Here is a 27,267-nt window from a genome sequence, read left to right as displayed (position 1 = left end):
GGGTGAGGAAAACACCTGAAAACTGAAATGTTCATCTGCAGAATGATTCACAGGAGGAATTTCTGGGATTGGAAAGATCAGTACTTAGAAATCCACTCCAGATTAATCAAAAGTGTAATTATTAATATAATTTGTTATATATTAATATAATTATTAATATAATATTTGTCAGCAATCCTACATTAATAAGTTATGCATTATAATGTCGTTCATAAAAAAAATGCAAGTCACAATGACAGTGTTATGTGCACTTCCATTTATTGCACAGAAATTATTATACTGAATACAAAAGCTTGTTTACATGATAACATGATTTACATGATAACCAACACATGTAAAAAATATTAGTGCAAGAAATATAGTGAAGGATTCTGTAAATCAAAGTGAACGATGTATTTAACAGCATGTGCAATACTGGTAAAAAAAACACACAAATTCTTCAGGAATGTTTGTAGAATTCCAGTAAGTGTTATAGTAAAGTCAGACAATTTCCACAGTTTACAACAGGATGCTGCACAAATATTATAGATAGCACTACATAAATAGTATGTGGACATGATACTACTGTTATAGAAATGTCATACAGCAATATTATACAATGCCATAGAACTTTTATAGATCCTTAGATCATTTTGTAAGGTTTTCCTGTATAATCATCATGAGAGAAGATAGAACATGATTAATAAACAGAAAAAACTGTCATTAGCAGTTGAACAGATGTCTTATGATGTTCATTCTCTTGTAATTGTTAATTTTGCTCTCAGTTTTCAGCAAATACAGACATTTGTGGTGTATGAATTTTCAGCATAGCATTCCCATCTCGACACATGAACACAGGGAAGAGCGCTTCCCTAAAGATCTGTGTAAATGTGTAAATGTGGAGCCTGCTCTGAGCATTGTAGAAGGACACCTGTCCCTCCTTATAGTCCACATAGACTCCAACCACCTGAGGCTGTTGAGATACCTGCAGCTTGGTATAAGGGTCTGTGCAGGCCCACAGATTCTTGGGCCCATTATAAATAGTCCAATAGCCTTTTGCTGGAGTTATCTGGAACTTGCCTTTTCTGGGAGCGGATGCAGATGTCACTCCTAACCTCCAGCATCCATTTATTGGTACCAGGACTTCCCAGTAATGTCTTCCATTAGAAAAGCCACTGAGTCCTAGAATGCAGGACAGTTCATCAAACTGTTGATGCTTGTCCTGCTGGTATTGTGGCCTGTGCCGCTCACACATTTCCCGTTTGTCTTCAGACACACACAACCAAGGAGGGCAGGAACTGGAATCTAGATGCACATCAGCTGATGCAACACATTAACAGATATTGTTGATTCTCACTGGATCAATAAGTACTAATGTACATGTACTGTATGTATGTAGTTTGTTTGTTTCTTACCTGATGCACTCTGGATCCACTGCCAAACTGTATGAAAGAAATTTTGAGTTATTATTTAAACCTATGTTATAAAAATAATAACATGTTGTATGCATGCATCAGTATTATTCTCATATTACAGTTTTTACCTACCTGAATTTGGGATGTATTTCTTGCTGACTAAGGACACAAAACAAGTACAAAACATTAGGAGATGTAGGCATATAACATTTGACACAGAGCTGCTAGTTTGTTAGGGTCACCTACCTAGATTTGATCAATTATTAGCTGCACATTTTATCCACCATCCTCTACCTTGTCTATCAATGGAAAGGAACCACTTTGGGACCACTGCAAACCAGATATTATTCCGGTTGTGGACCATTTTCAGCACTGTAGTGACGCTGACATGGTGAGGTATAAATTGTGCAGATGTCTGTAAATTGTCCATTCAGTAATTGTAACCCTACAATGTGCACCTACATATAGTATGCATGAGTGTAGGTACCAGGTAGGTGTACTAATAAACTGGCAACTCAGTGAAAACCCATCATTAATGTTAATATAAACACAGTGAGAGCTCTTACCTGTTCTCCATTGTCTCTGCTTGGCCGACAACCAAATTTTTGAAATGTCCTCCTGAGTAAGAAAGAACAAAAAATGCAACAGAAAGTATGCAGTTTTTTTTTATTAATCTTGACAAGTGGGTAGAGGGAGTAGCCTAAACCTACACTCAAATAAAAGTATTTTTACTTTGGTGACATATTGACTCAAGTAAAGTGAACTTTTTCAAAAAACAACTTGAGTAGGAGTGACATATAGAACTGCATCTATCACCAAAGTCCTTTTTGACTTTGGTGTAAAATCACATGCTGAAGCTTCAAGTTAAACAAAGCAGTAAAGAAGCTGTACTCAACAAAGCATAATGCAGTTATGTCATAAAAAAGAAATTCAGACCTAAATGATCATTACTAAAACTGAGTTGATGAGCATAATAAATTCAGTCCTTGTGCTAACACAACAACCATAGGCCTCTCTAGGCAGCTGGCTGAGGATCTGAAAATAAAAGCATCTGTTGCCTACGAAGCAGAGACAGGCTATAAAAAGGTAACAAAGTGCTTCCGGCTCACAATTTCCTATGTTCAAAATGTCATTAAAATGACAATTAAGGTGTACTGCTGAAGTCAAGGCTAGATCTGAAAGTCCAGATCTGTATGCAGGCCAGAAATGCAAAGCAAAACCCCCATATGACAGAAAAGGACCTGCAGGAAGGTTTAGCTGACAGAAGAGGAGTTTTGGAAACAATTGCTGTGGACTGAGGAACTAAAACAGGATCATTTGGCCATAATCACTAAAGGTATGTATGTATAAAAAATTAGTAACATTTGAAACATTCTGAAAACAGGCTGGCTTCTACAACAGGACAGTGATTTAAAACATACTTCAAAATTCACCACAAACTACTTCAAGAAATGCAAGTTGAAGCTTGTTCCAAAAGCTTTCACTGTCCATGTCCTTAAACATCAGTGAACATCTGTAGGTGAATCTTGAATATACTGTGCTTGCAAGACAGCCCAAGAATACTGCAGAACTATTCTTTAAGTTAATCAAATATTAAGTCATATCATGTGCATAATGTGCTTTAAAATAGGCAGAAAAATGTTATCATCTTCTTACCTCAGACTGTTGGGACAGAAGAGACCACACCACAAACTCCAAGAAGGGAAGAAGTCCAACTAGCTTCAGCTGCTCCATGCTGTGATTATTAAGGATCTGCTTTAAATCGTCATCTGTTACACCCAGACTCTGTATGTACAACATAGATGCACATGCAGGTCGGACAGTCAAAAATAGTTCAGGTGGTATTATTTTACCAATTAGTTGGTTTTCTCTAACCTTTGAGACACCCTGCAGTTCTCTTGCCCACTTCATGATCATCTCACTGTCCTTTGAGCTGTCAGGCTCTTCGTTATTCTTCACTTTGTGTGCGACCTCTTCTCGAACTGTTCCTCTTTTTGTCACTCCTTTCGAGAGGCTGAGGCTGTTCAGTTCCTTAGCCCAAGATAGAATTAGGCTCTTGCTATGATCCACACCATCAGGCTTGGTGGATTTACCCAGAGCATTCTTGTCTTTTACCTCTGTACTTCTCTTCCTGGCCTGAAGGTAAAGTGTAAACATCAGTGCATTTCCTCTTGTCTGGTCTCTTTATTGTGGTCTAACTTAATACTGCATTAATGTCTGCAAACTCTCTAAATTTGTTAAAGGACAGATGGAAATGAAATGCCAAATACCTTGCTAATATCTTCTGTCTCCTTAGCCATGTCTGTGAGAAACCTAACACACTCTGCCAGGGTTTGAATGGGCTTGAGGTCGGGCTGCAACAGAAAGAAAGTTCATTTTAACAACAAAAACAAAAATGTACCATCATGTTGCTGTATTTTTGAACTTTGATGGTCCTCGGTTTATAGAGATGCCATGCAACCATGACTGTTTTGAATTTACACACTTTCCCCTTTTACTCCAAATGCAGCTGATCAGCCAAGACATGCTTGCACAGTGCAAAACTTAAAAAGCAAACTTCAGCCACCAAACATTGCTTGACTGATAAAAAGTACACTGAACTGCAAAAAACAGTAGGGGTCCATCTGAAGACTGATTTTGTCTGTACTTTGTCCACTTTTATAGATAACAGTATGTCAATACAGTATCAGAAACCCCATAAGTAAGGCTATTTTTTGAGGATATCACAACTCAATGTAGTTTGAACCAAGTGGGTGACAATTTAGAGATGCAGTTTGTACAGCAGTAACTGGTAAGATTTCCAGTACATTATAAAATTCAATCAAGATCATTGCACTTTTTGGTCCTTATTTCTTAGTAGTTTGTTTTAGTTCATTATCCTGTTGACTTCCTTCAGTTTGCTTGATTTGTTTGGGGGTGAATAGCTCAGATTTTTCTCAACACAGAACTCATCCTGTTATTGCCAAATGATTGGCTTTTTTTTATTTTATTTTATTTAAAATTCATTAAGATGACATGGTAAAATCTGATTTGTTTCCTGTGAGTGCTGTCACTGTATTATGGCCAATCAAATTATTATACTCTGTGCCAAGCTCTGCCTTCTCTTCTCAGCTCTCTAATCACTGCACAGCAACTGTAACTATCTATCATCACCTCAAACTCAGTTTGTTACTGTGTTATTATTGTAATCACATTAAAAACCTCAGTCGTTATGGTGATGTTGATGTCTTCACAGATTAAAGACATCGCTGGAGAAGTGTCACAAGTGAGAAGTTCATCTCATTTAGTGCAAATTACAAACCTTGACTGACTGTGGCTTTTAATGGTTTGGTTCTGGGTTTCATTTTGGTAGGGCTCAAAGTGGTGTCCTATTTGCCACCTTCTTAGTCAAATTTTCTGTTTCACCTTAAATGGTGTAGTATTCACAGCACCATGCAAGGTGGAACAGAACATATGAATGAGAACCTGGCGAACAACAAGCTAACTTCAGCTTTGTTTAAGTTTGTGCAACAATGACTGATGATCGAATGGCAGTACAGGAAGTTGCTGACCGTGTGTGCACTTAAATTAAAAACAAATCTGTAGAGTTTATGGATGCTGTGAGAACCTAGACCCATAGGACATATGACCACCTGTAGCCCCAGGGCCCCCAAGTGGTTAAAAGTTAAAGTGGCTTTGCAACTAAAAGTATATTGCACCATCTTCCACAGATAAGAGTGCTTCGGATCATGAGCAGCCTCTTTTACATTCCTCATTCCATCTCTCTGGTACAGGTAATATTTAACTCTAAACTCTACAGGCTTACAGGATTTGTAGAAGTAAAACCTGGCCTTTCTGTAATTGAGCATTTGGCCTGAATTCAGAAGTCAGACTGTTGTATTGATTCCTTTAGGTTTTTTTTTTTACCTCTTTAAACAATTTTGCCTACGCCCTGGACAGAGTTTCTGATTTGTTCAACAGTTTTTTTTCAGGAGATTTTCCCTCAGCCATCTTCTCATGTGGTTTTCTGTGAGCTGCTATTGCTAAGCTAAAGCTTCTTAAAAATGTACCAAACTGTTGATTTGGCCACAGATGCCACATCTACCAGCTAAAGACCTTATGTTAGACGGTTTGAAAATATTTCACTTTCTTAAAAATTACACTGACTTCTCAACATTTCTGCATAATTAAGTTGTTGAGCGAAAGCAATTTAGAGTGTTTTGATGTGAAATGATGCACTGTAAAGAAGGGTCCCGAAGGTCAGGCGTGGCAATGTCTGCAGGGCAGATATAACCATTTTATTATTATTTTATTATTATCAAAATGACCAGTAAACCTATGTTTCCTGTGACTTTATATCATAATGGTGATGGTAATGACAAAATAGTGGTAAAAACCTAATATTGTCAAGTAATCTCTCAGGCATCAGGCAGTGCATTTGTAACCATTCTGTGTAATAATTTTATGTGAGGGAGCTTTAGGAAGCATTAAACATTTTGGATGTTTGGATACTAGTTCCCATCACCACCACCGCTGTGAACAATTCTGACTCTGTAAGCTTCTCTACAGTGCACCATTTCACATCAATCCACTGGGAATGACTCTGTTTACATCTTTACGATTTAAATATGCAGATATTTTGGAAAATTTATGGAATTCCCATTTCATAACGCAATATGACACAGCTTGCCAGGGAGCAGCTGATTGGAATTGACCTAGTATCTGTGTTCCCATAATACAAGCGTTGCTGTCCAGTTACCTGTGGGCTGGACTGTTTATAATCTCAAAGCCATAACGCACTGCCATGATAAGAACTAAGCATTGAGAAACGATACAAGTGAAAGACTGTTGATATCAAGCTGTAAAGTGTTGGGTAGCAGGTAAAGGAGGTGCAGAGTCCAACCTACCTTCTTGTTACTGAGCATTGGTTTATGCCATGGCGCAGAATGTGCAGCATCGATCTGCACCGGTAAATACTCAGGGTTCTTTGAGGGTGCACTCGTCCAGTTGATTGGAAACATTGTCTGAGGAAAAGATTACAGGTTAAAATCGGTGTTTAATTATATCTGTTAATCTAAACTGTTTATCAGATCACACAACTCTACCTGGCTTTAGCCTCAACAAACAGACTGTGATGTAAATCCATATAATGTAAATCAATCATCCATATGATTTTACAAAGAAAGATAACTTACATTGGTACAGTAGTGAAGTTAATTAATATCTTAGATCATGTTACTAGCTCGACTCGGCGCTTCTATAAAAATGGCATAACTACAGGCGAGAAATGGTTTATTTATTTTAGATTCTTTACAACACGATTAACATCTGACATGAGACAAGATTAACCCCAAACAAGACATACAACAAACAAAGCAAGAATCAAACCTAACTAACCTAAATTGTTTGTTTAGAAAAGAACAACATACCTGTGCTTCCTCTGACGAAGATGAAAACAAATGGAGCACTGTGGCAGTGAACTTTGACAGGGAGTGTTCTGGACGAATTTTATGACAAGTACGTGACAAAGGTTATCATACAAAACACGACACTGTCACAATGTTTCCACGTACAAAGGTCAGTAACTGGGCTGCCTCAAAGTTTTTATAATTGAACTTTAAATCATTTTAATTTTGAAATCATTTGAAAGTTTACAGAATATAAGACGTAGATTCATGTTCCTGTGATATTTGTTATATCACAATTATGGCATAGATAAATCCTCAAGAGCTCAAGAAAAGAAAATTATCAGGCTTCTGTAAAAAATTAGTAACCTAAAAAAAAATCTAGTTGACTTAAAATATTGAGGTAATTGACTTTCTAGTATTGGAAAGCAGAATCATTTTTTTTTATTAATTGAAGTTCAATTCACTCAAATTCTTTGGGCTTAACAGGCTTTGAATTTTTTTTAGTTGTTTTTTTTTACTGCATAGAGCTACTTTTAGCTGTTATCATAATGTTTAAGATATTACTAACTTAAAGAAATCTATGAATTATTACAGCAAACAGCACACACACACACACGCACGCACACACACACACACACACGCACGCACACACACACACACACACACACACACACACACACACACACACACACACACACACACACACACACACACACACACACACAGGACAAATGTTACTGTAGAGCACATAACAAAACAAAACTCTGATGTCTAGTGACTGTTTTTAATGCATTTATCCTCTCCATTCACTTAAAGGACGAAGCACACAGTTCATTAGGTAAAATTCAGACATGATTTAAAACTAACTGAGATCTTGTGGGCCTACACAAGTGTTTGGAGAAGAAAAATTCAAATGCTGTGGATGATCTGTGGACAACTATGAAAACTGTCAGGGAAGCAGTTCCTCTAAATGAATTTAAAAAGGAAGGTATGATTAAGCACTGTGAGGTTTTTCAAGACACAAAATACTGAATAAACTGCGATTCAAGGGCTGTATAGTGCTTATCAGCATTTTGTAGCTAATGTAGTCTTGAAGAAAACCTCACACTGCTGAATTTCACTTAAAGACCCATGTGTGCCATCTTGCATCGTGTTGTTGGACCATACAAACACTTTAAAACAATTGCTAAACCTCAGTGCATGACAGGCATGTGAGCACTGACTGCATATTCTGATCAGTAAGAAAAGCAGAAATGGACCTTAAAGGAGGAATAAATATCAGTTTGCTACTGTCTTCACTTCACATGATCATATTTTTAGACCACTTCTTCTTATTACAGATTCACCAGTTTAGAGCTCAGTTACAGAATATAAGACGTAGATTCATGTTCTTGTGATAATATTTGTTATATCACAATTATGGCATAGATAAATCCTCAAGATCTCAAGAAAAGAAAATTCTCAGGCTTCTGTAAAAAAGTAACCTAGTCCTGTTTTTTTTTTTTTTAATCTAGTTGACTTAAAATATTGAGTTAACTGACTTTCTATTATTGAAAAGCAGAATCATTTTTAATTATTTGAAGTTCAATTCACTCAATTATTTTGGGCTTAACAGGCTTTGTTTTTTTTTTAATGCACAGAGCTACTTCTAGCTGTTATCATAACATTTAAGATATTACTAACTTGAATTATTACAGTTGTTGTTTTATGAAGAACTCGAGGTAACCACATAATTCAGTACAGACAAATACTGCACGTTATCGCTACATTTATATTAATAGATTAAATCTTAAACATGCGCTCTTTAACGGCGCCCGGTACCTGCTTGATCTCAACGCTAGAGGGCGCCGTTTGAACACAGTTCAATTACAACAGAGCCGAGGCGCAGCGTTTTGTCCCTCACACGACTTCGTAGAAAACCAATTCGCGAGGACTAGTTTATGAAGCTCAGTATCTGGACCAGCTACAGTAAATCCAACCCCAACTCATATAAACTGTTTTATGGTCAGTGATGTAATCCGAAACTGCTCCGTGGTCAGTGTGGAGGTCAGCGCTGAATCTGAAACCCAGTCAGACCGACACACTGAGGCTCACTGCACTGAGACCTCTGCTCAAACTCACAGAAGCGCCTGCTGTATTAAAGACTGATGATATATGCAAATGACCTTTTCAGAAAGGTTCTACATAGAACCATCTCTAGCACGTTCTCTATCAGTCTGAGGAAGACTTTAATCATGCAAAGGGTTCTTTGAGTTTTCATTCACTATTTTCTTTATTAAAGAACCCTTAAAGAACCAACTTTTTAAGAGTATAAGAGAGGCCTTAAAGGGCCCATATCCTTCATTTTATGTTAAAAGTAGTAATATTTCATTTTTACATAACTTTTCAAGACCCCCATGGACCCTCACAGAGCAGACACTATTTGGAAGCTGGATCATTCTCAGCACTGCAGTAACGCTGATGTGGTGGTGGTGTGTTAGGCTACGTTTACACTGCAGGTAAAAGTGGCCCAAATCTGATTTTCTCATCAAATCCGATTTCTTTGTTTGGCTGTTCACACTGTCTTTTAAATGTGATCTGTATGCGACACCAGTCTGAACAGATCAGCTCCCAAACCGACCCGCATGCGCAAAAGAACACACTGGCTAACACAAAGAAGATTGGAGGGCATTTTAAGGATTCACCACAGGTCTATATACATTTGGAATCACTATCATATATTGATATGAAACTGCCAGTCGATGCAAAACACTCTCCTAGTGGCAATGGATGGACTATTTATCCAGTTTGAGACACTCTACTGCATTGTCACTTTAGTGGATCCCAGATACAAACACAGGCAAGTCCAGTACATGTATCATTTGAATGCTATGATAAAGGCTATTTTGCTTTATAATCAAATGTAAGTCACCAGTATCAGTCATTTAAGTCAATTTCTGTTTTTCCCTTTAGCTTTTTATTTTTTATGTAGGTTTAATTGTTAATTATTAAATGCTTTTATTTAAGCACACATCATTTATCTATTTAGATACTTCACAAATTCAGATAACCCGAGGCATGTTCAGCATGCTCTCGTTCAAGAGGTGGAGAAGATGGAGATAAGGAGGGCCGCTAGTGGCAGAGCCTGTGAAAAAGGCAGCACATCAAAACACAGCCAGCGGCAGCCTTGGCAGTGTCTTTGATGGGATCCTGGAAGAAAGGTGAGACCTCATCAGGTACAGAGTTACCTCACAGAGCAAACCATCCCAAAGTCAGGCAATCCACTACAGTACTGGAGAGTGCATGCTACAGAGTTTCCCTCACTGGCTGCTACAACCAAGTTTCTCTGTGTCCCCTGCACAAGTGTGGACAGTGAGAGACTCTTTAGTGCGGTCTCAAACGTCATTGATGAGAAGAGGAGCCGGCTGTCTGCTAACACGGCAGAGCTGCTGATTTTCTTCAAAAAGAACCTTCACTTTTGAAGTCAGAGTAAGAATATAGATAACTGAATGACAGAAAGGAAAAACTGCAGCAGGTGCAAAAACTTTAAGAACTGGCTTTCTTTGATAACTAAAGAGTAGCATGCAATTTTATTATTTTGATATTCAGGTTTTACTGAAAATCTTTTTTTTCCCATGTTCAGGTCAAGCTGCTACACCACTGAGATTTCTGTTGTTAATTTTAGGCTATCTTTATGATAATGCTGCACTAAGCAGTATAGTGTTTTTATTTTTTGTGACTATGAATGTTAAACTATTACAGCACTTTTAAGTGGATTGTGATTATATTACTCATTGTGAGTGTTACAGTTTTACTACTGCAGTGCTGCACTAAGTGGAATTTATATGAGTTTTTTTGAAGACAACTTTTAGTTTACTTTATTTTCATAAAAATTAAAATAAATGATTAATGAATAGCTTGGATGCAAGCATTTTTTCATAATGCACTGCAGAGCTATTTGGCTGTCAGGCATATAAATTGGATTGATTGTAATAACTGTGATGTACTTGAAATGTACAACAGTATTAACTAGAAAAATACAAGTATCAGATCAAGACAGCAAGTTTTGGAAGACACTCAATGTTAAATGACTGGTCAGGATCAGGGGCAAAAAAACTTGATCAGGACATCCCTAAGGTAACATGGAGAAGGTCCACATCTGCTCCATGTAGGCTCTTCACTGGTGTCACAGAAGGTTCATTGCTGGGTCCTCTTCTCTTTTCACTGTGCACTCATTCTCTTGGTGATTTAATTTCCTTTCATGACTTCTCCCTCCACTGCTATGCTTATGACAAACTTTCCTTCCCACCTACTAATACAGCCATATCACAGTATCTCTAGCGGAGATCTCTTCACAGATGGCAGCTCGCCACCTGAAGCTCAGTCCTAGCAAGACCAAGCTGCTATTCATGTGGTTCATGTATTCATGAATGCTATAAATGTGACCATTCCTGGACCTGGACCTCCATTCATAGTGTCCAGAGTGGTCCTGACCAGAGACCTATCCAGACCACTGAACTAGGTCTGGAACAGTGATAGTGGACATTATGTGGTTACAGTATTTATGGAAACCTTTGCTGAATGATGGAACAAATGGAATGGTTTTCTGTTTGTACTGCACAATCCAAGGTGGAAAGTAGTTTAGTGCTAAAATAATGGCCTTGCCATTATCCAAGATACCTTTACTGCTTTTTGGGCATATTTACTATTACAATACTTGAGATCTCAAAACCTTTACTTGAGTTAAAGGATGATTTAAACTTATTTGCTCATAATCCCTTTATGTGACCAATGGTTCAGATTAAAGGAAAACTCTGTAAATATACTACAGGGAAAACAAATGAACTGAAGAATGTGTGATAGTGTGGCCTTGGGAAAACAATGGCTGTGAGAGAAGCATGAAAGCTCGGCTTTCCCAGATTAGCCTGGTTACATATCTACCAACATCCCGTAATAAATTATTGGTGGTCATGGTGCGTGGGTGTAGTGATGCAGTTGCGCTCTCTCAGAACTCATTGATGAGCATGATAAGGTAAAAATAGTAATGCGATAAAAGATTTGCAGTGACGTCTAAAGATGACATCTAAAGTGACGTCTAAAGAGTTTGTGACCTCTTATCCAGTAATCACTGTCCTTACTGAAATATATATTTTTTTATTTTTTAAAATTTCAACATTGTACTTATTCTGAATTCTTAATAAATTAATAGAGTTTTCAAATGATTGTGCTGTGGCAAAGATAGCAGCCCTGAACCTACTGTATTTCTGTAGTTGAAAGTTTATTAAGATAACAAATTCATTTACACATTTTGAAGAATCTTGGATGATTTTTAAAGATATTTGTTGTGTCTGATGTTTGTGCTAATTAACTTTCTTCTTCTGTGGTGGACAGTTTGTAAACTGAGACTATGATGGTCAGGGCAAAATATTAATAAAGTCCAAAATAAAATGGATTTTAGTCTGCAAAGGTCTGTTTATGTGCCTAGATGATGTGTAGCTCTTATGTCTCTGCATTGTTTATAAATGAGGATATATAAAATAAATAGTTCTAAAGACTTGCTTCCCAACTTCACAGGGTGTGGTTCATCTGTAAAAACACACTATCTAAATTTTATCAAAGCTCAGAGGAAGAGGAAGTCTGCTAAAAAACTCCTACTGCCTAAGTTTAGGTAAATAAGTGATATAAAAACAGTTTCTGCAACCACAGACCAAATCCAAGCCAATATATGCAGCTAATCTAACATTAGTCAATGTCTGCCTTTGCCTGTCTATGATTGTGTTTTATGTTATATTCTGAAACATAAAAGCACACAACAGTAATTACATAGACTGAACCTTCATTTGACACTTTAAACGGTTAATTTCCTTGACCATTATTTGCAGGTAATGATAACTAGATAATTATATATAATAACCAAAATTATAAACTTGTGTTCAGTTTACATCGGATGTTAAGGGACCCAATAATACTACTACTACTACTACTAATAATAATAATAATAATAATAATATTCATCATCATCATCATCATCACCATCCCTTAGAATCGCCCAGGCTAATTTTTGTTACTGGGTCTTTAACACATATATAGTATCTCACAAAAAATGAGTACACCCCTTACATTTCTGCAAATATTTTATTATATCTTTTCATGGGACAACACTATAGAAATGAAATGTCTTTGTCCCTCACTGGTGTCATGTGACTCATTAGAGTTACAAGGTTCCAGGTGTGAATGGGGAGCAGGGCTGTTAAATTTGGTGTTTTGGGTACAATTCACTCATAATGGCCACTGAATATTCAACATGGCACCTCATGGCAAAGAACTCTCTGAGGACGTGAGTAATAGAATTGTTGCAAAGATGGCCTAGGTTATAAGAAGATTGCTAACACCCTAAACTGAGCTATAGCACAGTGGCCAAGGTCATACAGTGGTTTTCCAGGACAGGTTCCACTCTGAACAGACCTCGCCAGGGTCGACCAAAGAAGTTATGTCCACGTGTTCAACGTCATATCCAGAGGTTGGCTTCAAAAAACAGATGCATGAGTGCTGCCAGCATTACTGCAGAGGTTGAAGAAGAGGGAGATCAGCCTGTCAGTGCTCAGACCATACGCCGCACAATGCATCAACTCGGTCTGCATGGCCGTCGTCTCAGAAGGAAGCCTCTTCTGAAGCTGATGCACAAGAAAGCCTGCAAATAGTTTGCTGAAGACAAGCAGTCCAAGAACATGGATTACTGGAACCGTGTCCTGCGGTCTGACGAGACCAAGATAAAGTTGTTTGGCTCAGATGGTGTCCAGCATGTGTGGTGGTGCCCTGGTGAGGAGTACCAAGACAACTGTCTCTTGCCTACAGTCAAGCATGGTGGTGGTAGCATCATGGTCTGGAGCTGCATGAGTGCTGCCGGCACTGGGGAGCTGCAGTTCGTTGAGGGGAAACATGAATTCCACCATGTGCTGTGACATTCTGAAGCAGAGAATGATCCCCTCCCAATGGAAATTGCACCACATGACAGTTTTCCAATGCGATAACGACCCCAAACACACCTCCAAGATGACAACTGCATTGCTGAAGGTAAAGGTGATGGACTGGCCAAGTATGTATCCAGACCTAAACCCAGTTGAGCACCTGTGGAGCATCCTCAAGCAGAAGTAGGAGGAGCACAAGGTGTCTAACATCCACCAGCTCCGTTATTTCATCGTGGAGGAGTGGAAGAGGATTCCAGTAGCAACCTGTGCAGTTCAATGGTGAATTCCATGCCCAAGAGGTTTAAGGCAGTGCTAGGTAAAGATGGTGGTCACACAAAATATTGACACTTTGAGCACAATTTGGACATGTTCACTGTGAGGTGGACTCAATTGTGTTGCCAGCTGTTTAGACATTAATGGCTGTGTGTTGAGTTATTTTCAGAGGACAGTACATTTATACTGCTATACAAGCTGTACACTGATTAAGTTATATCCAAGTTTCATTTCTATAGTGTTGTCCAAAGAAAAGATATAATAAAATATTTGCAGAAATTTGAGGGGTATCTCACGTTTGTGAGATACTGTATATGTAAATGATCTCTTTTGTGATTGGTTGCCCTGTGTTGTGCCTTATTCAAAAATCAGCCGATGCTGAATCAGTCCTTATAACATCAAGATAAATGGCTGGAGCCAAACTACAGAACTACTACTGAACGGGCAAATGTATGTGAATGTGTATGTTATGAAACTTTTACAATGTTTGCATGCTACTTCAAACTCTTATTAAAAAAGATAAGGAAAACACGGAATACGTGAAATGGGCCCTTTAACAGATCTCCCCACATTCTTTTCCACTTACAGAAGTGTTACACAATCCATAGAAAATATGACTTTCAATTTTTACGCTCAGCCCTATCAGACAGAATAGACATTGTTAGACACTTAATGGTTAATGGTTCTTATAAATAGTACAGATACACAAACTGGTATCTTAAGACTCTTAGCATTAATTATTTGCACTTCTAATGAGAAAACATTCACAAACATTCACAAAGGTCTTGATTTGTTTGTACCTATCATTTCATCAAATGTACTACGTATTATAAAAAGTGCTGAATAACACTTTGTGACTGATCACTTTATAAACTGTAAAAATTTTCCAGTGATACTTTATGGGCTCTTTGATTACAGTATATTTAGCAGTTATCTATACATCAATAAGATCCAGAGTCCACCTTTTTCCAAGGACACAGACATTAATATGCACATGCATACAGAGTCAATAAAGTGCACTTTAGTGTCCAAGGTGATAGGCTGCTGCCAGGCTGCCCACATCAGAATTTATGGACACAGAGTCATAATTTATGGACACAGAGAGAGAACACACAGATAACATGGGGGTGTATGTTTAAGACCACCATTCACCCATTTTCCATAATTATCTTTTACAAAATGTGTGTGTAATCAAACCACTAACATGAAAATGTGAAACGCTCTGTCCTAGAGAAATGTACTGAGTCAGAATTGCTCAGAGTGGTGGTGTAGGTGGTGATATTTGAAGTGTTTAATGCCCCTAAAAACCCCCTCAGGGACAGTTATTACATGAAACAGTTACAAATGCATTGCCTGATGCCTGGGACATTCTTTTCAGATAGTTTTAAAAAAATATTCTGCCCTAAAACTTATTTTTTGAGCATTATTAAGGGAGAGTGGGGCAAATGTAATAGTCTGTTTATGTTGTTAAAGCTGCATTATGTAAGTATTTGGGATTTGAAGATCTCCCTGGTAGAAATGTGTAATTGCAGGCACTGTGAAAGTTGTGCTTCAGATCCCAAACAGCTTTAAACAGGTTTTTGGTAAACATGCTGTTGGTCAATTTCTGGTATTCCCATAGCAGTCAAAAAGATATTTCTTGAGATTCACTATGAAGATGATATCTAATTGCAATTTTTCTGACCAATTTTGTGATTAGGATTTAAATTGAAATTGTTCATACTTGAGGTATAAATTGAAGTATGGGCTTTTTTTGGCTAAAAATGATTAGCATATATGTTTTCTGGCTTAAAAGTTGAACTACTTACGCAGTGCGCAGGCCTGCCAGCTATTGGTGTTCGTGATGTGAGAGGAGCCCATGTTGTTCACAAATTCCATGTTATTAGGTAAACATTGTTGATAATAGACTGTAAGACTTCAATAAAATTGCAGGTCCTGTGATTGAAAATTTGATATAAAAACAATTCATCTTTCAGCCCCAGTTTGTATCATGAAAGTAACTTTTTTTATCATAAATACAATTCAGTTACTGAGGCAATGCTCATAATATTCTGTTACCAGGATCTCTATGCTGGTGGCTGTAATACAGCACCATTTTGAATCAAATAAACAACTGAACAGTGAGTACAGCCTTCACACAGTGGAGTTAGTTGTAACACTTACTCACTCATGGCTTTCGATAGACTTCGATGGCCAGTCTCATTTATAACAGCTCATATATGATAAGCATCTACCTCTCTCATGCACATGGCGAGTGATTGGTGGATGTCTTTGCGTTATCACCTCATCACCCCCACCAACATCTATTAACTCCTGGATCAACAGTATTTATGCTCACTGGTTTCATCTGTTCAACACTTTAAATCAAGAGGGAGGGAAGCAAGAGGGAACTGGACCTGCAACCAAGCTCCGTTTTGACAGACAATTTTTCGAGTTTGTGATTTCTCCTTCTCAACCTTAAACTTAAATTTTTTTCTTTTTTTTGTGGGGTGCTAAGTAGTCCTTGCAACAATGTGTACGGGAAAGTGCTCCAAGTTTATCGGCATTGCACTCTATCCTCTGGCTCTTGTGTCCATCCTGTGTAACATTCTGCTGTTCTTCCCTGACTGGACGGTAAAGTATGCACAGGACGACTCAGAAGAGACCCCACGTCTTACCAACGAAGTGAAATACATGGGAGGTGTCCTTGGAGGTGGCATTTTGGTGAGTTCTGATCAAATATACCCCACTTTTACAGAGCTTATTACTTTCTTACTGCCTGTGGAGTATTTTTTGGATGGACCACTGTAGATCTCCTTTGTAGATTTGTACCTTGTCATAAACTTACATTCAACTAAACTCTATAAACATCATCTTAAATTTCCACAGCCCTATATCAAACACTAAATCTTAACCTTAAATTTAACTCTGAATTAAATCCTAAAACCAACTATAACCCTTAAACTACACCTGCTCCTAATCCTAACTCCAAACCTAACACCTGTACATAATCTATTGGGTACTGTCCAAATAAAGTGAGGTCACATTTCAAATAATATGTTCCATTTTCGGTACTATCACAGTAATAACAGTGTGCTAACAGATCTAGCAGGCCTAATTAGTTTTTCAGAAGATCTCACACCCAAAGCTACTTCCAGGTCTGCCTTTGATTAAACCTGTACATAAAATGGTTTCCAGTCCTGACACAAGTTGCTGTTTATCCTGGCTCAAGGCATAGGAGTGAAATGTTTCTTTTTTTTTTTGGTCTGCAGGTGCTGATCCCAGCCATTCACATCCACATGACGGGGAAACAGGGCTGCTGTGCTAACCGATGTGGAGTGAGTTTTATGTTACATGCTTTTCATTGTACTTTATAAACCCTGGGGCATATTTCACATGAATATCTATATAATATCTGTTTTAAGAACTTTCACATGTAAGTCTGGGAATGTTATTTTAGGTTTGACTTAACACCCTTCAGAAGTTATGTAATTACATCAAAAATATCTGCTAAAACAAATTATGTAACAGGTGTCTTTTAGCATCACTGTCACGAACAGCATATTTTGCACTTTGCCCTTTAGATGTTCTTATCTATTGGCTTTGCTGCAATTGGTGTGGCTGGAGCTTTGTACAGCCTCGGTGTGGCTGCAGCAGGATTGGCTAATGGACCCGTCTGCAGTAATGCCTCAGGCTTCTGGGGAAGGCCATTCCAGAACAAGTACGAGAGATAACACTGTTCTGTTCTCAAGCTGATATGGTACATTTTGAAAAATAAAGCTGCCAGAATGGGTCTTTTGAGCAAGGCCATATACCAGGGATGCCTGAACTTTATGCCTTTGGCAGACAAAGGGCAATGTTTATATATACGAGGCTGATGTACACTATATGGCCAAAAGTATGTGGATACTCCTCCTAATTATGGAGTTCAGCTCATTGCTTACAGGTGTATAAATTCAAGCACATAATCATGCTCTTCGCATCATCGTCTTTAAACATACCGCTATGTTATGCTATAGGAAACCTTTGCAACATCAGTTTCATCAGTTTGTGGAATTTCTTCCCTGCTGGAACTGCCCCAATCATAATTATTATTATTGTCAAATGGAGCAACAACAGCTGAGGAACAAAGCAGCAGACCGTGCAAATTCACAGAGTGGGGCCACAAAGTGCTGAAGGGTGTAGCATGTAAAATTGGCCTATACTCTGCTGCATCACTCACTACAGAGTTCCAAACTGCCCCTCATAGCAAAATCAGCACAACACCTGTGCATCAGCAGCTTTATAAAATTAGCTTTAATGGCTAAGGAGCTGCACGCAAGCCTAACAACTATACGCAATGCCAAGTGTCAGCTGCAGTGTTGTAAAGCATGCTGCCCCTGGACTCTGGAGCAGTGGAAACTTGTTATCTGGAGTGATGAGTCATGCTTTACTGTCTTGGTAGTCATGGATGGATGAATCTGAATTTGATGGAAGCCAGGAGAACACTACCTACCAGAATGCATAGTGAAAACAGTAAAGTTTGGTGGAGGAGGGATAATGGTCTGAGACATTTACATTTATGGCATTTGGCTGACGCTCTTATCCAGAGCGACTTACAATTTGATCATTTTTTACACAGGTAGGCCAAGGTGGTGTTAGGAGTCTTGCCCAAGGACCCTTATTGGTATAGTGTAGGGTGCTTGCCCTGGCCGGGGATTGAACCCCAGTCTACAGTGTAGAAGGCAAAGGGAACAAATTATTTATAGTATAAATTATGCTTGTTTTCTCTTTTGGTGAGGGGGTAGGGTTAGGATAACGTACTGGTGGGCCAACTCAAACATCCTCATAGACCAACTTTTGGCAATGCTGGCAAAGACAAAAAGGTTCTCACTCCATAGGACCCTTTCTGGCACCTTTATTTGTAAGAGCATAACAACTAAACTTTTCTTTCTCTACAGTAACAACAGCTACCTGCAAAACCCTGACATCTGGAGTACCTGCAAGGAGCCCAAGGATGTGGTTCAGTTTAATATTGGCCTTTTCAGCACTCTCCTGGTGGCTTCCTGTTTGGAAGGGATACTGTGTGGCTTCCAGGCAGTCAACGGCCTCTTTGGTTGCCTCTGTGGTACTTGCAACAGCAAATCGGTGAGATACCATGTAGCTTAGTATGAATCCAAAAAATCTGCCCGTAATCACACCAATTACTGCAGGGTTCAACAGCCGACTTCAACGACTAATTTAGTCTCTCCATCATTATTCAGATGGCCTTTCATCTCACATAACTACTTATGTTTTTCACATACTGATTATGATTGTTTGACCACAACCAATGTCTCTCAAATGCAATCACTGCAAGTGACTCTGAAAACCACAATCAGCCATTTGTTCATTGAAATTAGAGGATGTCAATACATTGGTGCATTCTTTATAAGATCATCTGTCAATGAAGTCTATCACTCTTACAATTTGTGTGTCCACAGGTGTAAAACATTTTCAGAGGAGGGAGAGCCTGATAATAAAGACATCAATAATCCGCCCCGACTGCAACCTCAGTGCCTCGAGAAACATCAGCAGCCTATTTGGCTACATTACTGGCTGGGCAATATAACAAAAATCACAATACTTCAGTCCAAAAGAAATTTCCAAAGAACGAGTGGTGGCACATTTAAAAATGACTATAAAACCATTGATTTTTATGATTTGTATTCAATGTTGAACACACTGCACTAAATCCAATGTGACTAATTCTGCTCCTATTGTAACAAAAATATGCAGTTCTTTAGAAGTACTGACGATATTTATAATATAATTAGAAAAAAATCATAGCTCTAGTGTGAACAACTGTGTTTTTGACAATATAAGGAAAGTTCTTCATTTGAAGGACATTGTACTTATGGAAAATGCTACATTTACTGGTTGCATTTTGTAAATAAAACCTTTTTGTCTTATATTTTGGACTGGTTGTGTACTAATTTTGAGTTCATAGTGTGCACGCCATGTCTTGCACAGAGAAATTAAATCTTAAAAGCAGTAAATGTGGCTTCATACAGTATGTGAACTGTGCAGATGTCACACCCACAAGTTTCACATTTACTTGTCATTTGTGGTATCTGGGTCCTCAAGGTCTTTGGTAGGTACGTTCCAGTTTATTTGAATTGTAATGCCACATTTTCATTTCCAGTCACGTAAATAGGGTGCCATGGGTATGCTTCTCTTCCAGTGAGAATTTGTGTGGACTGGAACAGAGGCTGTGCTCTCGCAGCTAGGAGATAGCGGTAGCTTTTTTTCAGGAAGCTTTGTGAAAAGTCACAGTGAACAAAAGCAAAAAAAAACAGAAAAAGTACTACGCGATTTGAGATGTATTTCCTGTGTATACACAGCCTGTATTCTCGTCTCCAGCGTACAGAGAGAAATGACGAAGCAAAGTGAGCAACAAAAAGACAGCGCAACGCTTCTGTGGAGTTAAGAACTAATTCTACAAAATATTCTCAGGGTAAGTGTGAAGATCTACCAGTTTTTCAGGGCTGTGAGTCATCTCAGCTACTTAGTAGTAGGTGTGAAAGAGTAACTTCACACTTTAAATTTACTAAACTGTTAATTTACATTCACTACGTTAAAGAACTTTTGAAAGGGATTTACTGTTATCAAATGCAAATTTTTGATTTGAAGAAGTTAGATGTTAAAATTAAAACAGGTAATGCTGATTCAAGAAATATAGAAAGTGTATTGTACAGATTGCTTCATCAACAGTTAAAAGGAGCAAACAGGGTGAGAAAAAAGAGAAGCTGCAGCTTAATGCAGACAGGATAACATAATTCTAAAAACTATAAAGGTGCTCGAAAATGCTTTGATAAATCTATATGATGAAATGTTCTGCTGAAATTCTGTTATAGTGAATGTCATCTACAAAAACACAGTTTAGTTCAAACAGTGAAAGTATGGAGCAGAGATGAAGTAACTGTCACAGACACAAGAGGAAACGCTTAAGGAAGTACCTACCCAAAACGTGCTTTTCTGAGTGCTGAAACTGAGGCCTCCGCACAAATTCAAGGACATTCAGAAGTCACACATTCACAGTGGCCTTTGTCACAGTTCTACCAGCAGCATGACAAAGCGAACGACATTAGCAGTACTGCTGAGGGATGTCTACCAGTGAAGATGCGGATGGCTCTGTGGGTGACCAGTGAGAAAATTAATGTAATAAGTTCTCTTGTGAAATACTGCCTGGTTCTGAGTGGGCTAAGAACATGAGGTGAGGCTTTTACGCTGCACTGTAAAACATTATAATTGCAGCTTTTTTTTTTTTACTTTACTTCTTTGGTAAAATTACTAATAAAGTTAATTTTGGATCAGTCCTACAGTTATGTTTCTATTAATTAATTTAGATTTTTCTACTTCATAGATATATTTCTCTTTGCAAAAACGTTACTTTTGTGTCATAGAATAATCTCACATTATGTTGAGTTTGGAGGCATTTTAAACATTCTATTTAATATAATAGGGTAGTTTTTAATTATGTGTATAGATTGCATAAAGAAGAGCATTTGATTCAAGTTAACCTACATGATTCAAGAGTACTTGTAAAAGTAGAGCACTCTCGGGAAACTATTTAGAGATTCTGGGCTGATGGAGTTAACCATACTTGCTGTGTGGATCACTGAAAATGAGAAAGTAACTAACTCATATATAAAGTTATTTAAGATTAAACTAAACTAAAAAAATTTTGATGCAATTTGCATGATTTTTAAGACAACTAATATAAGTTTATTGTGTGCACACACACATGACAGCAGAAGTGGTTCGGGGTAAAAATAGGACTAAATTTAATCTAATATAAAATTGACTTTTAAAACTGACAATTAATTCTAATGAAGCAAATACCCAACAACTTTATAAGAAAGGGTGTTTGAGTAGTCAATAATCTTGACCTATAAGTTGACCTAAGTAGTCTTGACCTGCAACTTGTGGACGACTCAGTGATCTGGATGACAAGATTCACTGGGAATATGATGTTGAATATGATGAAAAATGAGAACGCTACCTGAGAATGTATTATTTTCATTTGGGCATGACTGCTCTAACATTTTAACACCGTTACAATATATAAATTCATTGTTTGTATCACAGGCTCAAAAGAAGTTATATTCAAACTGTGCTGAAATGAATGTGTATATAAACAGATGGGAGGCCAAATGTCATAACTGTGTTTTAAGTTACATCTGCTATGCAATTTTATTTAATGTTGAAATTGTCAAACTGCTTTTCCTTATATTAAAGGGTATTTAAATCTAAACAAGACTTTTATATTGGCATCATGGCTATTCATTATTTACGACTTGAACATTCTTATATCAGAGTTTCATTCTATTTCAATAAGGATGCCTTTCAGTACTTTTGTAGTTTTACATGATACTGCTCAAATATTCATTTAAAAATAATAAAAGTAACTGCCTACAGATGAAGTTTTTTGTGGAAGATCACAATTAATGTTACACAGTGTTTTAACACACTTACTACCCAGATAAATAATTGTAAACAAGTTACTTAGGTGCTTTAGACATTTACACAGTTCTTTATACCGTACAAAAGTAGAACATATAAAAGCAGACTGGAAGAGTGCTGATAATATAAGCCATATTTAAATAACCATGACTGTTAAGCAGTCAAAACCGACCTATTTACTGCCTTCAACATTTTCAGAAGACGTGTGGTTTCATATAAGATACAGACACAACATTCGAAAACAAAAAAAGCAAAGACTGAAACATATAGCAATGCACGGTATTAGGGGTGCACAATCTATATTGCTGTTGTGAATGAATTAGCGTTTGCTTAATTTATTATTTTGAGTTTGGCCAATCTGTGTTGCAGTTTCATAATGTAAATAATGTGACCCAAGTGCCCTCGTGCTGTATTTGAATACTGCTCCTACACCTATACCACCTAAATGTTGCTGCACGATTATGCATGATTCGTCATGCTGCATACCCAGTTTCCTCTTACTTTTGATGTGGGACTTTATTTGGTTTCATGTGTCTTAAAATATGCAACAATTTTTTTTGGTTATGAATTTAAAATGCTAAGTAAAGAGCAAACAGTGTTGTCTATGCCCCAAATTTGGCTAATGAAAAAAACTGGCACTGGTGCATTCCATGTGTTCACTGAACCTACAAAGATTGAGCTCCAGGCTTTTTTAAACAGAATACTTGGTAATAAATACTGGGTAATGTGGCTGTAAACACATTAGAATCAGAATTGGCCATGAACATTTATGAATTCTTAGTGTATTGAGAAATGCTTTGATATCCCATTTGATATCACTTTGATCAGATGACAATTAAGTCAATTTCAATTCAATTCATTTCAATTCAAATAATTGAAAAGCAGTAGTTTCCAAAACTGGAGCCCATAAAATAATTAAAAAGATATAAAAAAGGAACTACTAACAACATACCTCAATATAACAATGTGTTTGGTATTACTTGGATCGTGAGAAGCATAAATGTAACCAACTTTGTAGACTGAACTTTGGAGGTGTGGAAAAAGCAAACAATTGAACATTGTGTAGAATGTTTCAGAGCATCAGTTGATGTTGCTTGTCTTCAAAATGCCACGCAAGCCATTGCCGCCTACTACTACCCTAGTAACATGCGAGTCAATTGACATTTATGGAAAAAATATGTGGTGAGGGGTTTTTTCACCTTTCTCTTTCAGAAGGACATGCATTCTTGTGCAGGAAATGTTGTCTATTTATAGCAATGGTGACTACACATAATTGCTAGAAATTATGCATTTGCTTGTCTTACAGCAGGAGCCATGCTAACATCCTGTGGTAACATCTTTTTTGTGTTTCTTTTCAGCCGTTCTGAAAGCTAAGCTGAGCTCAAACTCCATCCAGAGAAGAACAATGTTGAACTCATCCAGCCTGGAGTACGTAGCTGAACAGTGTAAGAACCAAACACAGGGACATGAAAGGTTCATTTTTGTTGTAGTGTATGCTCTCGTCTTCGTCTCTGGGCTCATCCTCAACTTTATGGCGCTTATAGTATTCTTCTTCCAAACCAAGTCACGCTCACACACCATTATCTACATGACCAACCTTGCTTTAGCGGACCTTCTTCTAGTTTGCACTCTGCCATTAAGGATCTATCATTATTTCCACAAGCTACCACAAAAGACCTGTGAAATTGCTGGGCTTATATTGTTAGTCAACATGTATGGAAGCATCTTTCTGCTCACCTGCGTTAGCCTTGACCGTTGCTTGGCCGTCTGCTTCCCTATGTCGTCCCGAGTGCGTGAAGGCCGCAAAAAGGCGCCACTGGTGTGCGTAGGGATTTGGATGCTAACCATAGGAGCTAGCCTGCCCATGTACCTGGCTGGAGGGAAAAATAAAATAAACAAGACAGGACAAGAGCATTGTTTCAGAAGCTTTCCCTATTATGCCATACAAACACCTGCCATGACCTCTTCCATAGTCATAGGATTTGGGATCCCACTGGTTATCATGGTTCTCTGTTCCTGGGGACTTGTTCAGGCTATCAGGAAAAGCGCTGCTGCACAGACAGATGGCTTAGTCAACAGCCGCAAGATCCAGAAGATGATTAGCACGAACCTGGCCATCTTTCTGCTCTGCTTTCTGCCATATCATCTCATGCTGGCTGTGCTATACTCCTACAATAAGCACACGAAAAGCATGCCATGTGCAGTGATATCTGCCTACCAATACAGTCTGATGACAGCCTGCCTGAACGCCGCTCTGGATCCACTGGCTTACTACTTCACCACAGAGACATTCCGCAAAAACGTCGACATTGATTTTGTTTGGAGGATGTGGCCCATGAACAGCCATAGCTCTGATGGAACCCGTTCCAGAGCGCCTCTCAATACCTGAAGTTATCTAGCGGGTTGTCTAGCGGGTGCTAAAATTACTGCCCACAAACAGTTGCATCATAATCATGAACTTGAGAAATACTTTGTCAGTGTCCTGTTTTCACAACAGCAAAAAGTTCCACTAACTCAAAACAGACAGTTTTGCCAGATTTTCTTGTACTACACACTTGCAAAAGGTGTTTTAGTAGTGAAGAGTTCTGTAGTGAAGAAATGCTTCTACATAGAACCATGAACGTTTAAAGAATGTTTTGTATAAATAAAAGGTTTTTTGCATGATGGAAAAACCTGAACCTTGTTAACAACCTTGTTACTACATTGAAGCAACAATATATAGCATGTTTTTGGTGCTATATATACGCTTTTCTAAAAGCTTGCATCATATAGAACCATTTATAGCACATTCTCCATCAATCTGAAGAATTCCACCAAAATATTTCACCATGCAAAGAACCGTTTAATCATAAGAAACTATACAGAACCATTTCTTTACTAAAGAACACTTAAAGAACAATCTTTTTACAGAGTGTATGTGAAACAGTCACCTTAAATTTTAGGCCCTCAAAATTTTGGAATTCTGCCATCAGCCAAACAATGTGGGATAATGTTATACACTGATATATGGGAAATAAAGCCGATGTTGCAAAGATCATTCATGACAACATGTAACTACATGCAATGCTACACATTTTGTTGTTTTCTGTTTTAGCAGTAGTGTGCAAAATGTACATCTAGTACAATGATCAGTTTCATAATACAGCGTGATTTCCGCTGGCACTGCGTACATTTTATCTTGACTCCGTGGAAGATGATTCATAAGGAAAGTTCAGTTAAAGCTAACAATGATTAGTGACCACTTTAGCATGCTACACAAAATCTGCGTCACTGATGGTATGATACATCATAACCACATCCAGCAATATGGTAGAGAAACGGGAAGAGAAGCTATAATGTGAGCTTTTATATGTGAAGCTTATATATGTGAGCTTTTTCTTTTCCAAAGCAACATCATGCCATTAATGACTGTATAGAGACTGCACCCCACTGCTTCTAAACATCACAGCAGCATTATTTACTCTGAAGTGATTTTTGAGTTGAGGTTCTTTTAAAAAATACTATGCATTCATCTGGGAATTACTGAGAGTAATAGAGGAACTAGTCCATTTATGTCACCACAAACATCTTTCCTGTGGCCTCCTCATTGACAGAAATATACATGGCCAGCAAAGAAATATCACATTCAGAATTGCCCTACTCAGGTCACCTGCAAGAGGAGCAGATGCAGATTGGGCAGTGGTTTTTCAGAAGAGGAACCTGTTCACCAAGCTTGCTCACGTTTATGTGGTTTATGTAGGAAGTGAACATACACGGAGGACGTAAAATGAATGTTACAATGATTGTACATTAGCAAGCAGTCGGCTGCCATGGATTTTGACCTTTCTTATGGGTGGTTTTGAACCCAAACAAAGGAGAAATAAAACATGTTTTAATTGTATTTGTCTAAAATCATTATTATTACATTTACCCTATTGCAGTGTTATATATTTGCTTTCTCTTGTTGCACTTTTCACCTCTTTCCTCAGCCTGGATGCAAATGGTGTTAACCTCACAACTCAATACCAATTGTGTAGCAAAAAATGAAAACCTTTTATTATTATTATGTTTGGTGTTTGTGTGGTGCTTCCTGGCAGGGAACTTGTTTTGCTGGTAAAAGCAAGACCACTTAAAAGCAGCATGATTTTATATAAAAAGTAGAGTTCACGTGGGTAAAACAATAACCTCTTCTTTGTAGAGATAACTCTTCTTTGTTATCTTGATGATGTTTATCGTCACTGTCCAAAAAAATAAATAAATAAGTAGTAGCATGTTTTTGTTCGTTTTCACTTTTTAATGCTTTTTAATTTTTAAACATATTTGAAAATCATAGGCTTTACATTCTGTAAACATTTCATAATGACACATTTTTTACATTTCTCCTCTAAAGTTACTATTTGATATATATATATATATATATATATATATATATATATATATATATTTATTTTTTAATTTTTTTTTAACAGTGACAATCTGGAAGCTGATCAGTCAACTTGTAAATAGTTTCTTGTATTTTATACTGTATTATCTAAGGTATTCTGTCTTGGCTTGTTTTGCTTTGAACATATTCAGGTTAAATTTTACCTGATGCCTTCCTAAAATATACAAAAATGGGCTACTTTTAATATTGCAGCAATCTCAAGAATGCAAAATATTTGTGAAATAAAAATCTTTTCAAAAACACACTAATTGTTGTCTGAATTGCAAAATTATTTTTCACAGTGTACTCTAAAGGTTAGGTTAGGGTTAGGTTAGTCCACTTATGATTTGTTTGGGTTACGTACCAAAAACAAACTCATTTTTAGGTGACCATTTTCCAAC

At 37.6% G+C, this 27,267-nt stretch overlaps 3 protein-coding genes across 4 annotated transcripts; 2 read left to right on the top strand and 1 right to left on the bottom strand.

Annotated features, from left to right (window-relative positions):
* Window positions 1-241: 241 nt before the first annotated feature.
* Window positions 242-6,848, bottom strand: LOC108443964 (E3 ubiquitin-protein ligase TRIM38-like). Its single transcript, XM_017724889.1, has 9 exons — window positions 6,803-6,848; window positions 6,281-6,397; window positions 3,665-3,748; window positions 3,270-3,530; window positions 3,051-3,179; window positions 1,961-2,012; window positions 1,527-1,553; window positions 1,395-1,421; window positions 242-1,299 (listed from the first exon to the last, which is right to left on the bottom strand). Exons 2-9 carry the CDS (start codon window positions 6,392-6,394, stop codon window positions 761-763), a joined length of 1,233 nt encoding a protein of 410 aa, XP_017580378.1. The 5' UTR covers window positions 6,395-6,397; window positions 6,803-6,848; the 3' UTR covers window positions 242-760.
* Window positions 6,849-16,348: 9,500 nt separating this feature from the next.
* Window positions 16,349-19,912, top strand: zgc:172079 (uncharacterized protein LOC563398 homolog). The gene is made up of 5 exons (XM_017724886.2): window positions 16,349-16,704; window positions 17,253-17,318; window positions 17,565-17,701; window positions 18,921-19,107; window positions 19,443-19,912. Exons 1-5 carry the CDS (start codon window positions 16,513-16,515, stop codon window positions 19,446-19,448), a joined length of 588 nt encoding a protein of 195 aa, XP_017580375.1. The 5' UTR covers window positions 16,349-16,512; the 3' UTR covers window positions 19,449-19,912.
* A 122-nt stretch (window positions 19,913-20,034) lies between these two features.
* LOC108443972 (lysophosphatidic acid receptor 6) lies at window positions 20,035-26,716 on the top strand. 2 transcript variants are annotated; one of them, XM_017724898.2, is made up of 2 exons: window positions 20,035-20,455; window positions 23,823-26,716. In XM_017724898.2, the coding sequence occupies exon 2, from the start codon at window positions 23,870-23,872 to the stop codon at window positions 24,851-24,853; it is 984 nt and encodes a 327-aa protein (XP_017580387.1). In that variant the 5' UTR covers window positions 20,035-20,455; window positions 23,823-23,869; the 3' UTR covers window positions 24,854-26,716. The 2 variants fall into 2 exon arrangements, with proteins under 2 accessions (XP_017580387.1, XP_017580388.1); XM_017724899.2 differs by lacking the exon at window positions 20,035-20,455 and adding an exon at window positions 20,467-21,214.
* The last annotated feature ends 551 nt before the right edge of the window (window positions 26,717-27,267 follow it).

This window comes from Pygocentrus nattereri, chromosome 2 (assembly GCF_015220715.1).
Source record: "Pygocentrus nattereri isolate fPygNat1 chromosome 2, fPygNat1.pri, whole genome shotgun sequence".
Lineage (NCBI taxonomy): Eukaryota > Metazoa > Chordata > Actinopteri > Characiformes > Serrasalmidae > Pygocentrus > Pygocentrus nattereri.
Note: the sequence above shows the minus strand (reverse complement) of the source record. Positions and strands in the feature narration are given on the sequence as shown.

What these genes read in the sequence shown, in the direction of transcription:
- LOC108443964 (XM_017724889.1), bottom strand. Translation starts at nt 6,394, where the DNA reads ATGTTTCCAATCAACTGGACGAGTGCACCCTCAAAGAACCCTGAGTAT. An exon ending in CAATGCTCAGTAACAAGAAG is followed by an intron (nt 3,749 to 6,280) that starts GTAGGTTGGACT and finishes TTTCTGTTGCAG; the next exon opens with CCCGACCTCAAGCCCATTCA. An exon ending in TTCTGTCCCAACAGTCTGAG is followed by an intron (nt 2,013 to 3,050) that starts GTAAGAAGATGA and finishes TTTCTTACTCAG; the next exon opens with GAGGACATTTCAAAAATTTG.
- zgc:172079 (XM_017724886.2), top strand. Translation starts at nt 16,513, where the DNA reads ATGTGTACGGGAAAGTGCTCCAAGTTTATCGGCATTGCACTCTATCCT. An exon ending in TCCTTGGAGGTGGCATTTTG is followed by an intron (nt 16,705 to 17,252) that starts GTGAGTTCTGAT and finishes TTTGGTCTGCAG; the next exon opens with GTGCTGATCCCAGCCATTCA. An exon ending in GCTGTGCTAACCGATGTGGA is followed by an intron (nt 17,319 to 17,564) that starts GTGAGTTTTATG and finishes TTTGCCCTTTAG; the next exon opens with ATGTTCTTATCTATTGGCTT.
- LOC108443972 (XM_017724898.2), top strand. Translation starts at nt 23,870, where the DNA reads ATGTTGAACTCATCCAGCCTGGAGTACGTAGCTGAACAGTGTAAGAAC.